Raw genomic sequence first — 13,268 nt, forward strand, 5'->3', positions numbered from 1 at the left:
TTTCTCATTAAATTTCTCCTGTTTTCTCTTTAAACTTTTTTTTTTTTACATAGTGTTTTTAAATGTGTTAAAGAAGGAGCTGCGGGCCGCACGTTGCACACCCGTGTTGCAATGTTTGTGTTTGCGGTGCATGTTGGTCCACTGAGTGCAGGACAAGAAGGAACTACTGGGAGTCACAAGCTGCCACTTTGGCCTGCAGCCTGGTCAGATGTTCGCCTTGAAGGTCAGAAGAAGCCGCAAGGACTGCAGTGTCGAAGAAGTGCGAGGACATTTCCAAAGAAATAACAATTGTAGGTTTCATTGAGATCCCTTTATTGCTATGATTGATACCTTGGAAGCCATTTTGATACCACTTGGAAGCCATTTTGATACCACTTTGAAGCCATGTCTAACTAAGCCTTCCCTGAGACAAACATGAAGATTCTGACCAGCAGATGCCAAAGACATGTGATTATTACTGCAGATACGTTAGGAAATGACATCATTTTCTAAATGTGTACTGTAAATTCCTGACTATAAGCCTCTACTTTTTTTCCTACGTTTGAACCCTGCGGCTTATAAAACGGTGCGGCTAATATGTGGATTTTTATTTGCTGACGGCCTCAATGCAAATAGTTAAAATATAACAAAAAAACCATTGAAAAGTTGTTTGTACTACGGCGCCATCTTTTAGACAAGTTTGTGCCCTTCTGTTTGGACTGAGCTTTCAACCGGAAGTAGGAGTTCCGTTCCCTCTTCTAGCCGTCCACAGCGTTTCTACTCGTATGGATTCTGCATTCATCCCTCCAAGCGACACTTGTAAGTTTTACAATATAACTAAAACAATCCTTACGTACTAAAACGTCCCATGTGTGATGTCTGTGTGAGTGTTTTCATGCATGCGTCATCGTAATGTAATCAAGCTAACGTCGTTAGCGTTCGCTAATATGCTAACACGTCTACGAGTGTCTGTGTTGGTATTATTAACTCACGTTTTGTATTGTTTCACTTTCACAAATTCCTCGGTAAATCCAGCAAAACGTCACCTAGTGGGTCCATGACCATGACTTCTGTTTTGTTTGATCGGCCGTTTTACTGCCCTGTCACAGACACCGTTTGGAAACAACTAAAATATGTAAATAAACATTTACAAAATATTTTTGTGTAAATAAGTAATTTAACAACGCATATATATATGCGGTTAATATAATGAGACATTTTTTTGTTCTAAAATTTAGTGGGTGTGGCTTATATGCGGAAATACGATAATTTAATCCCCGTTAAAATCATTGTTGATTAAAAAATAAAAGTAGAAAACTTGACTGGGCACCTTGAAGGCGTGTGCGTCCACTAGAGTCCTGGGATGGGTCTGGCGGCGACTGCGATGCTCTCGATGGAACACTCGTCGCTCCCCCGCCGGATGCGGAAGTAGCCGCGCTCGCCCCAGCCGCCGCCCCAGCTGTTCTTGACCAGCCAGTAGCTCTGGCCGGTCATGTGACAGCGGCCGTAGCCCACCAGCAGCACGGCGTGGTTGGTCAGCTCGAAGGGGTTGAAGGGGTCGTAGACGCCCGTGTGGTGGTAGATGCCCTCCTTGTAGTGCATGAAGTCGGGGTACACCTGCACACAACACGGACGCCATCTTTGCTACATGTCCTGCTGGTCTTTGTTTACACCTGTATCATTTCTCAGCGGCGTGATATCAAGTGTGTCTCAGGTCAAACCAGGATGGTAAGAAACATGATTGAAATTTGTAGCGCTGTCCCCATCCGATGTCGATATCACAGATCAGTCCCGTATCAGCATAAAAAAACAAGTATCTGGTTGCATGTAAAAAGTGCGATACAAGTAGTCCTGCAGCGTGTTTGCAATTGTTTGATATCATGTGCGATACAAGCAGTCCTGCAGTGTGTATACTTGTGTGTGATGTCAGATGTGATACAAGCAGTCCTGCACAGTGTTTGCTAATGTGTGATATCATGTGCGATACAAGCGGTCCTGCAGAGTGTTTGCTAGTGTGTGATATCATGTGCGATACAAGCAGTCCTGCAGAGTGTTTGCTATTGTGTGTGATATCATGTGCGATACAAGCAGTCCTGCACAGTGTTTGCTAGTGTGTGATATCATGTGCGATACAAGCAGTCCTGCAGAGTGTTTACTTGTGTGTGATATCATGTGCGATACAAACTATCCTGCACAGTGTTTACATGTGTGTGCTATCATGTGCGATACAAGCAGTCCTGCAGCGTGTTTAATTGTGTGTGATATCATGTGCGATACAAACAGTCTAGCAGACTGTTTACTTGTGTGTGATATCATGTGCGATACAAACAGTCTTGCAGAAAGTTTACTTGTGTGTGATATCATGTGCAATACAAGCAGTGCTGCTTTGTGTTTACTTGTGTGTGATATCATGTGCGATACAAACGGTCTTGCAGAAAGTTTACTAGTGTGTGATATCATGTGCGATACAAGCAGTGCTGCAGTGTGTTTATTTGTGTGTGATATCAAGTGTGATACAAGCAGTCCTGCAGCGTGTTTACTTGTGTGTGATATCATGTGCGATACAAACTGGCCTGCACAGTGTTTACTTGTGTGCTATTATGTGCGATACAAGCAGTCCTGCAGTGTGTTAACTTGTGTGTGATATCATGTGCAATACAAGCAGTCTTGCAGAATGTTTACTTGTGTACGATATCTTGTGCGATACAAACTGTCCTGCACAGAGTTTACTTGTGTGTGACATCATGTGCAATACAAGCAGTCCTGCGGTATGTTTACATGTGTGTGATATCATGTGCGATACAAACAGTCTTGCAGAAAGTTTACTTGTGTGGGATATCATGTGTGATACAAGCAGTCCTGCAGCGTGTTTACTTGTGTGTGATATCATGTGCGATACAAACTGGGCTGCACAGTGTTTACTTGTGTGCCATTATGTGCGATACAAGCAGTCCTGCAGTGTGTTAACATGTGTGTAATATCATGTGCAATACAAACAGTCTTGCAGAAAGTTTACGTGTGTGTGATATCATGTGCGATACAAACAGTCTTGCAGAAAGTTTACGTGTGTGTGATATCATGTGCGATACAAGCAGTCCTGCAGAGTGTTTACATGTGTGTGATATCATGTGCGATACAAGCAGTCCTGCTTTTCACTATGTAAAGCGCTTTGAGTCACTAGAGAAAAGCGCTATATAAATAGAATTCACTTCACTTCACTTCACTTCAGAGTGTTTACTTGTGTGTGATATCATGTGCGATACAAGCAGTCCTGCAGAGTGTTTACTTGTGTTTACTTATCACACATGATACCACACACATGTAAACACTCTGCAGGACTGCATGTATCGCACATGATATCACACACAAGTAAACAGTTTGCAGGACTGCTTGTATTGCACATGATATCACACACATACGTGTAAACACTCTGCAGGACTGCATGTATCGCACATGAAATCACACATAAGTAAACAGTCTGCAGGACTGCTTGTATTGCACATGATATCACACACATGTAAACACTCTGCAGGACTGCATGTATCGCACATAAAATCACACATAAGTAAACAGTTTGCAGGACTGCTTGTATTGCACATGATATCACACACATGTAAACAGTCTGCAGGACTGCTTGTATTGCACATGATATCAGCAGCAATCGTACATACTTGGTATCAAACAAATGACGTGCAAGCACATATTGTCCAATACTTAGTTTTTGCTGATATCAGAGTTAATGTTGCAATTTAAAAGTAAATATTCACTTTTTAAAAAGTCAGGAGCGTGTCAGAAGGTATCCAGTAACAAACGTGTTTGCATCATTCAACCTAATGCGTCCTGGGCTCAACTTCACAAATTATTGTGACCATTAGGTCTCGCCAAAAAAAAACAATGATCACACCACTTCAACCTAAAGACAGCATAAGTCCATTCCAGACAGTCAATAATAAATATGTTATTAACATTCCACACTACTAAATAACACAAGTATGTATGACTCCTGCTGATATCGTATGGGACTAATATCGATATTTAAGACATGTCGGAGTGAGAACTAGTCGGTACCTCAAAGGAGACCGCCATGGGGCCGTTTTGGACCAGTTCCAGCATCATGGCCGCCTCGCTGCATCCACCATAGAACCCCCCCACGTAGCTGTACTCCGCCACGTAGGTGCGGCCGCACTTCTGCAGCGCGCCGCACGCCGTGTTCTTGCCCACGTAGGGGAAGCAGGACTCGTCCACGATACCGAAGTCCTGCACGTACTTTCCCATCAGGTACGGGAAGCCGCCGTCACAACCTTGGGAAGAAGAAGACTTTTGTCAAGGTCAATGTTGGAAAATGTCAGAAGTAATAAAACTGTTTGTTGATAAATAACAACATTGTTTATGCTTCAGAGTGTGTGGCACACTCACTAGCTGTATCGATTGAACACACCTGTGTTTACTAGTGATGACTACATGATGCTTTAGAGTGTGAGGCACACTCACTAGCTGTATCGATTAAACACACCTGTGTTTACTAGTGATGACTACATGGTGCTTTAGAGTGTGTGGCACACTCACTAGCTGTATCGATTGAACACACCTGTGTTTACTAGTGATGACTACATGATGCTTTAGAGTGTGTGGCACACTCACTAGCTGTATCGATTGAACACACCTGTGTTTACTAGTGATGACTACATGATGCTTTAGTGATCGTGTGGCACACTCACTAGCTGTATCGATATAACACACCTGTGTTTACTAGTGATGACTACATGATGCTTTAGTGATCGTGTGGCACACTCACTAGCTGTATCGATTAAACACACCTGTGTTTACTAGTGATGACTACATGATGCTTTAGAGTGTGTGGCACACTCACTATCTGTATCGATTAAACACAACATTGTTTACTAGTGATGACTACATGATGCTTTAGTGATCGTGTGGCACACTCACTAGCTGTATCGATTGACTACAACTGTGTTTACTAGAGATGACTACATGATGCTTTAGAGTGTGTAGCACACTCACTAGCTGTATCGACACTGCACTGACATCATTTAGGCTGTCCAGCTTTGCCCAAGTAAACACGCACAAGCACCGCTTGCATGGCACTTTCTACATGCGGGACGATATCATCCGCTTTTCTGCCGATATCAATATCGGGTCGGGACACGCAGCAGAATATTTACCTTGAGAATACTCGGAGCAGGAGACCACCTGCTGGGGGCTGAGGATGGGCGTGTGGGTGTTGTTGGTTTGGATGCGGATGCGAGCCTCCAACATTCCCATGGAGGCGAAGGAGTAACAGCTGCCGCATGACGCTGAAACACAGAGATATCATGTTGGTATCGCAATATGTGCAACGTCCTCGAGCACTCCACTGCTTTTTCAGCCAGGGCCACTTCGCAATTATGACTGCCCTCAAAGGGCCAGATTTAATGATGTAGCAGACCACATTTAATTACATGGCAAGCCACTTTAAATGACGTGACAGACCACATTGAATTACATGGCGGGCTACTTGAAATGACGTGACAGACCATAATATTAAATGATGTGGCAGACCACATTGAATGATACGGTTGGCTGATTTAAAAGATGTGGTGGGCCACTTTAAATTATGTGGCATACCATATTGAATTACATGGCAGGCCACCTTAGACGTGGCGGATTACGTTCAATGACGTGACGGACCACATTTAATGTTGTGGTAGGCCACAGTTAATGACGTGACAAAGTACTTTAAATGATGTAGCCAAACACATTAAATGATGTGGCAGGCCATATTTAAATGAGTCGGCGGCCCAAATTAAATGAGTTGGCAGGCCACCTTGAATGATGTGGCAGACCACATTGAATTATGTGGCGGACCACCTTAAATGACATTACAGGCCACATTAATAAGGTGATGAACCACTTTAAATGACGTAAGTGGGTCAAATTAAATGACATAGGCGGGCCACCTTAAATGACGTGGCGGGCACTTGGAATTACATGATGGACCACGTTTAATGATGTGGCAGACCACATTTAATGACGTGGCAGACCACATTTAATGACGTGACGGACCACTTTAAATGACGTAGTGGGCCACATGGAATTACATGATGGACCACATTTAATGATGTGGCAGACCACGTTGAATGTTGTGGCAGACCACCTTAAATGAAGTGGCAGACCACATTGAATTATGTGGCGGACCACCTTAAATGACGTTACAGGCCACATTTAATAAGGTGATGAACCACTTTAAATGACGTAAGCGGGCCAAGTTAAATGACATAGGGGGGCCACACTAAATGACGTGACGGACCAATTTAAATGACGTGGCAGGCCACTTGGAATTACATAATGGACCACATTTAATGACGTGACGGACCACTTTAAATGACATGGCGGGCCAATTTAAATGGCATGGCGGGCCACTTTAAATGACGTGGCGGGCCAATTTAAATGACGTAGTGGGCCACACTAAATGACGTGACGGACCACTTTAAATGACGTGGCGGGCCATTTTAAATGACGTGGCGGACCACATTAAATGATGTGACGGGCCACTTTAAATGACGTGACGGGCCACTTTAAATGACGTAGTGGGTCAACTTATAAGGACGTGACGGACCAATTTAAATGACGTGACGGACCACTTTAACTGACGTGGCAGGCCACTTGGAATTACATAATGGACCACATTTAATGACGCGACGGACCACTTTAAATGACATGGCGGGCCAATTTAAATGAGATGGCAGGCCACTTTAAATGACGTGGCGGGCCACTTTAAATGACGTAGTGGGCCACTTTAAATGACGTAGTGGGCCACACTAAATGATGTGACGGACCACTTTAAATGACGTGGCGGGCCATTTTAAATGACGTGGCGGACCACCTTAAATGACGTGACGGGCCACTTTAAATGACGTGACGGGCCACTTTAAATGACGTAGTGGGTCAACTTAAATGACGTGACGGACCAATTTAAATGACGTGACGGACCACTTTAACTGACGTGGCAGGCCAATTGGAATTACATAATGGACCACATTTAATGACGTGGCGGGCCACTTTAAATGACGTGGCGGACCACCTTAAATGACGTGACGGGACACTTTAAATGACGTGACGGGCCACTTTAAATGACGTAGTGGGTCAACTTAAATGACGTGACGGACCAATTCAAATGACGTGACGGACCACTTTAAATGACGTAGTGGGTCACTTTAAATGACGTGACGGACCACTTTAAATGACGTGGCGGACCACCTTAAATGACGTGACGGGCCATTTTAAATGACGTAGTGGGCCACTTTAGTAGTGGGCCACTTTAAATGACGCAGTGGGCCAACTTAAATGACGTGACGGACCACTTTAAATGACGTGGCGGGCCAATTTAAATGACGTAGCGGGCCACTTTAAATGACGTAGTGGGCCAATTTAAATAACGTAATGGGCCAATTTAAATGAGGTGGGTGGGCCACTTTAAAAATTGTGACGGGTTGCTTTAAATGACGTGGGCGGGCCACTTTAAATGATCTGGTAGACCACGTTGACTGTACATGGCAGGCCACATTTATTGACGTGACGGACCACATTGAATTATGAGGGGGGCCACATTAAATGACAAGGTGGGCTACTTTAAATGACTTTGTAAGTCACATTGAATGGCGTGTTGGGCCATGTTGAAAATGTGCAGTGCCACAATAAATGATGTGGCAGACCACAATTGCACTTGTTTCCTGGTGTGAGAAGGTAGAAGGAAGTCCAACAATTGCACTTGTCTGCCACTTGAGGTGTGGCAGTGCGGCCATCATCGCCTGCCTTGGGAGGACTGACAAGCGAGCAGCTTGGAGGGTTTCTCCTCAAACACTCCAACATTCTCCTCAAACACTCCAACATTCTCCTCCAACACTCTGCAGGCCCGCAGAGTCTCTCACACACTCAGACATAATCCCTGCACTCGCATGGCGGGCAAACCCCGCTGGCCCAGGACTGCTCCTCACCCTCCTGGTAATCTCCTCTCAAACATCAACATTTCACTTCTTCAAAAGCTGAGACAATGACCCAAATTTGACTGCGTTGCCATGACGACGAATCAATCCGGGAGGTTTTTACATACGCAAAGACCGAGTCTCGGTGGTATTACCGGGTGTCCATTCACATGAAATCAGACGCTGCCGTATTTGCATACCTTTGTTGTGACATCACATCCGGTTGCAAACAAAACATACCTTTGTTGCACGTGACAATACCTTTGTTGCATACCTTTGTTGCACGTGACATCACGTCCGGTTGCAAACAAAACATACCTTTGTTGCATACCTTTGTTGCATGTGACAATACCTTTGTTGCATACCTTTGTTGCACGTGACATCACGTCCGGTTGCAAACGAAACATACCTTTGTTGCACATGACAATACCTTTGTTGCATACCTTTGTTGCACGTGACATCACGTCTGGTTGTAAACAAAACAGCGTCTCACGTAAACAATCACTCAAAACCGTACAGTCGTGGTCAAAAGTTGGCATACCTGTCAACTGACATACCAGTGACATACCTTTTGTGACATACCAGTGACATACCTTTTCTGACATACCAGTGACATACCTTTTCTGAAATACCAGTGACATACCTTTTCTGACATACCAGTGACATATATTTTCTGACATACCAGTGACATACCTTTTCTGACTACCAGTGACATACCTTTTCTGACATACCAGTGACATACCAGTGACATACCAGTGACATAACTTTTCTGACATACCTTCTCTGACATACCAGCGACATACCTTTTCTGACATACCAGTGACATACCTTTTCTGACATACCAGTGACATATCTTTTCTGACATACCAGTGACATACCTTTTCTGACATACCAGTGACCTACCTTTTCTGATATACCAGTGACATACCAGTGACATACCTTTTCTGACATACCAGTGACATACCTTTTCTGACATACCAGTGACATACCTTTTCTGACATACCAGTGACATACCTTTTCTGACATACCAGTGACATACCTTTTCTGACATACCAGTGACATATCTTTTCTGACTACCAGTGACATACCTTTTCTGACATACCAGTGACCTACCTTTTCTGATATACCAGTGACATACCTTTTCTGACATACCAGTGACATACCTTTTCTGACATACCAGTGACCTACCTTTTCTGATATACCAGTGACATACCTTTTCTGACATACCAGTGACATACCTTTTCTGACATACCAGTGACATACCTTTTCTGACATACCAGTGACATACCAGTGACATAACTTTTCTGACATACCAGTGACATACCTTCTCTGACATACGAGCGACATACCTTTTCTGACATACCAGTGACATACCAGTGACATACCTTTTCTGACATACCAGTGACATACCTTTTCTGACATACATTTTCTGACATACCAGTGACATACCTTTTCTGACATACCAGTGACATACCTTTTCTGACATACCAGTGACCTACCTTTTCTGATATACCAGTGACATACCTTTTCTGACATACCAGTGACATACCTTTTCTGATATACCAGTGACGTACCTTTTCTGACATACCAGTGACATACCTTCTCTGACATACCAGTGGCATACCTTTTCTGACATACCAGTGAAATACCTTTTCTGACATACCAGTGACATATCTTTTCTGACATACCAGTGACATACCTTTTCTGACTACCAGTGACATACCTTTTCTGACATACCAGTGACCTACCTTTTCTGATATACCAGTGACATACCTTTTCTGACATACCAGTGACATACCTTTTCTGACATACCAGTGACCTACCTTTTCTGATATACCAGTGACATACCTTTTCTGACATACCAGTGACATACCTTTTCTGACATACCAGTGACATACCTTTTCTGACATACCAGTGACATACCAGTGACATAACTTTTCTGACATACCAGTGACATACCTTCTCTGACATACCAGCGACATACCTTTTCTGACATACCAGTGACATACCAGTGACATACCTTTTCTGACATACCAGTGACATACCTTTTCTGACATACCAGTGACATATATTTTCTGACATACCAGTGACATACCTTTTCTGACATACCAGTGACATACCTTTTCTGACATACCAGTGACCTACCTTTTCTGATATACCAGTGACATACCTTTTCTGACATACCAGTGACATACCTTTTCTGATATACCAGTGACGTACCTTTTCTGACATACCAGTGACATACCTTCTCTGACATACCAGCGACATACCTTTTCTGACATACCAGTGACATAACTTTTCTGACATACCAGTTGTGATGTCTGGTATGACCAGCAAGTCATACCAGTTGTGATGTCTGGTATGACCAGACATACCAGTTGTGATGGTCTGTTCTGACATACCAGTTGTGATGTCTGATATGACATCACATACCAGACGTGATGTCACTGACATACCAGTGACATACCTTTGTTGCGTACCTTTGTTGCACGTGACATCACGTCTGGTTGCAAACAAAGGCCTTTAATCCCAGGAACACCATCCTACCGTCAAGCATGGTGGTGGTAGTATTATGCTCTGGGCCTGTTTTGCTGCCAATGGAACTGCTGCTTTAAATGCTACAATGAAAAAGGAGGATTAGCTCCAAATTCTTCAGGACAAGCTAAAACCATCAGCCCGGAGGTTGGGTCTTGGGCGCAGTTGGGTGTTCCAACAGGACAATGACCCCCAAACACACCTCAAAAGTGGTAAAGGAATGGCTAAATCAGGCTAGAATGAAGGTTTTAGAATGGCCTTCCCAAAGTCCTGACTTAAAAGTGTGGACAATGCTGAAGAAACAAGTCCATGTCAGAAAAGCAACACATTTAGCTGAACTGCACCAATTTAGTGGTCAAAAATGCAAGCAGAAGCTTGTGGATGGCTACCAGAAGTGCCTTATTGCAGGTCAACTTGCCAAGGGACATGTAAGCAAATATTAACATTGCTGTATGTATACTTTTGACCCAGCACATTTTTAGTAGACCCATAATAAATTCATAAAAGAAGCAAACTTCCATCCATCCATTTTCTACTGCTTGTCCCTTTTGGGGTCGCGGGGGGTGCTGGAGTCTATCTCAGCTGCATTGGGGCGGAAGGCGGGGTACACCCTGGACAAGTCGCCCCCTCATCGCAGGGCCAACACAGATAGACAGACAACATTCACACACTCAAAAAAATGACTCATGATATATATTTTTGTTTTATGGCCAAGCCCTATGGGGATTTTTTCAGAATATTTGTATTTTTTTTTAGCTGATTTTGATTTTATTTATTTTGCGATATATATTGATAACATTTTATTGTCCAGCCCTACGGGGATTTTTTCAGAATGTTTTTTTAATTTTTTATTGATATCGATTTTATGTCTTTTGCAATATATATTGCAATTGTTTTATCGCCCAGCCTTATCGGCCTTTTTCCATTTTTTTATATCTATGTGTCTGTAATGATATATATTGATATCGTTCAATCGCCCAGCCCTATCGGCCTTTTTCCTTCTTTTTTTGTTATCAATTATGTGTCTATCATGATATTTATTATCGTTTTATGGCCCAGCCCTATAGGAGTTTTTTTCAAATTACTGTTTTTTTTAATTAATTTCGATTTGATGTCTTTTGCGATATATATTGATATCGTTTTATTGCCCAGCCCTATGGCCTTTTTTTCATTTTTTTTTTAACATAAGTTTTGTGTCCATCATGACATATATTGATATCGTTTTATCGCCCAGCCCTATCCGCCTTTTTTCTTTCTTTTTTTTTGTTATCAATTATGTGTCTATCATGATATTTATTATCGTTTTATGGCCCAGCTCTATGGGAGTTTTTTCAAATTACTGTTTTTTTTAATTGATTTCGATTTGATGTCTTTTGCAATATATATTGATATCGTTTTATTGCCCAGCCCTATGGCCTTTTTTTCATTTTTTTTTTAACATAAGTTTTGTGTCTATCATGACATATATTGATATCGTTTTATCGCCCAGCCCTATCGGCCTTTTTCCTTTTTTTTTTGTTATCAATTATGTGTCTATCATGATATTTATTATCGTTTTATGGCCCAGCCCTATGGGAGTTTTTTCAAATTACTGTTTTGTTTAATTGATTTCGATTTGATGTCTTTTGCGATATATATTGATATCGTTTTATTGCCCAGCCCTATGGCCTTTTTTTCATTTTTTTTTTAACATAAGTTTTGTGTCTATCATGACATATATTGATATCGTTTTATCGCCCAGCCCTATCCGCCTTTTTCCTTTCTTTTTTTTTTTGTTATCAATTATGTGTCTATCATGATATTTATTATCGTTTTATGGCCCAGCCCTATGGGAGTTTTTTCAAATTACTGTTTTTTTTAATTGATTTCGATTTGATGTCTTTTGCGATATATATTGATATCGTTTTATTGCCCAGCCCTATGGCCTTTTTTTCATTTTTTTTTTAACATAAGTTTTGTGTCTATCATGACATATATTGATATCGTTTTATCGCCCAGCCCTATCCGCCTTTTTTCTTTCTTTTTTTTTGTTATCAATTATGTGTCTATCATGATATTTATTATCGTTTTATGGCCCAGCCCTATGGGAGTTTTTTCAAATTACTGTTTTTTTTAATTGATTTCGATTTGATGTCTTTTGCGATATATATTGATATCGTTTTATTGCCCAGCCCTATGGCCTTTTTTTCATTTTTTTTTAAACATAAGTTTTGTGTCTATCATGACATATATTGATATTGTTTTATCGCCCAGCCCTATCGGCCTTTTTCCTTTCTTTTTTTTTTTGTTATCAATTATGTGTCTATCATGATATTTATTGTCGTTTTATGGCCCAGCCCTATGGGAGTTTTTTCAAATTACTGTTTTGTTTAATTGATTTCGATTTGATGTCTTTTGCGATATATATTGATATCGTTTTAATGCCCAGCCCTATGGCCTTTTTTTCATTTTTTTTTTAACATAAGTTTTGTGTCTATCATGACATATATTGATATCGTTTTATCGCCCAGCCCTATCCGCCTTTTTCCTTTCTTTTTTTTTTGTTATCAATTATGTGTCTATCATGATATTTATTATCGTTTTATGGCCCAGCCCTATGGGAGTTTTTTCAAATTACTGTTTTTTTTAATTGATTTCGATTTGATGTCTTTTGCGATATATATTGATATCGTTTTATTGCCCAGCCCTATGGCCTTTTTTTCATTTTTTTTTTAACATAAGTTTTGTGTCTATCATGACATATATTGATATCGTTTTATCGCCCAGCCCTAT

General features: G+C 41.6%; 1 protein-coding gene across 1 annotated transcript in view; it reads right to left on the bottom strand.

Annotated features, from left to right (window-relative positions):
* Positions 1-13,268, bottom strand: part of ctsc (cathepsin C) — a 29,125-nt gene continuing 15,857 nt past the window's right edge. Inside the window, 3 exon segments of the mRNA XM_062067263.1 lie at positions 1-1,596; positions 4,048-4,280; positions 5,163-5,294. Coding sequence (XP_061923247.1) covers positions 1,330-1,596; positions 4,048-4,280; positions 5,163-5,294 — 632 coding nt within the window. The 3' untranslated portion in view covers positions 1-1,329.

This window comes from Entelurus aequoreus, linkage group LG13 (assembly GCF_033978785.1).
Source record: "Entelurus aequoreus isolate RoL-2023_Sb linkage group LG13, RoL_Eaeq_v1.1, whole genome shotgun sequence".
NCBI classification, from domain to species: domain Eukaryota; kingdom Metazoa; phylum Chordata; class Actinopteri; order Syngnathiformes; family Syngnathidae; genus Entelurus; species Entelurus aequoreus.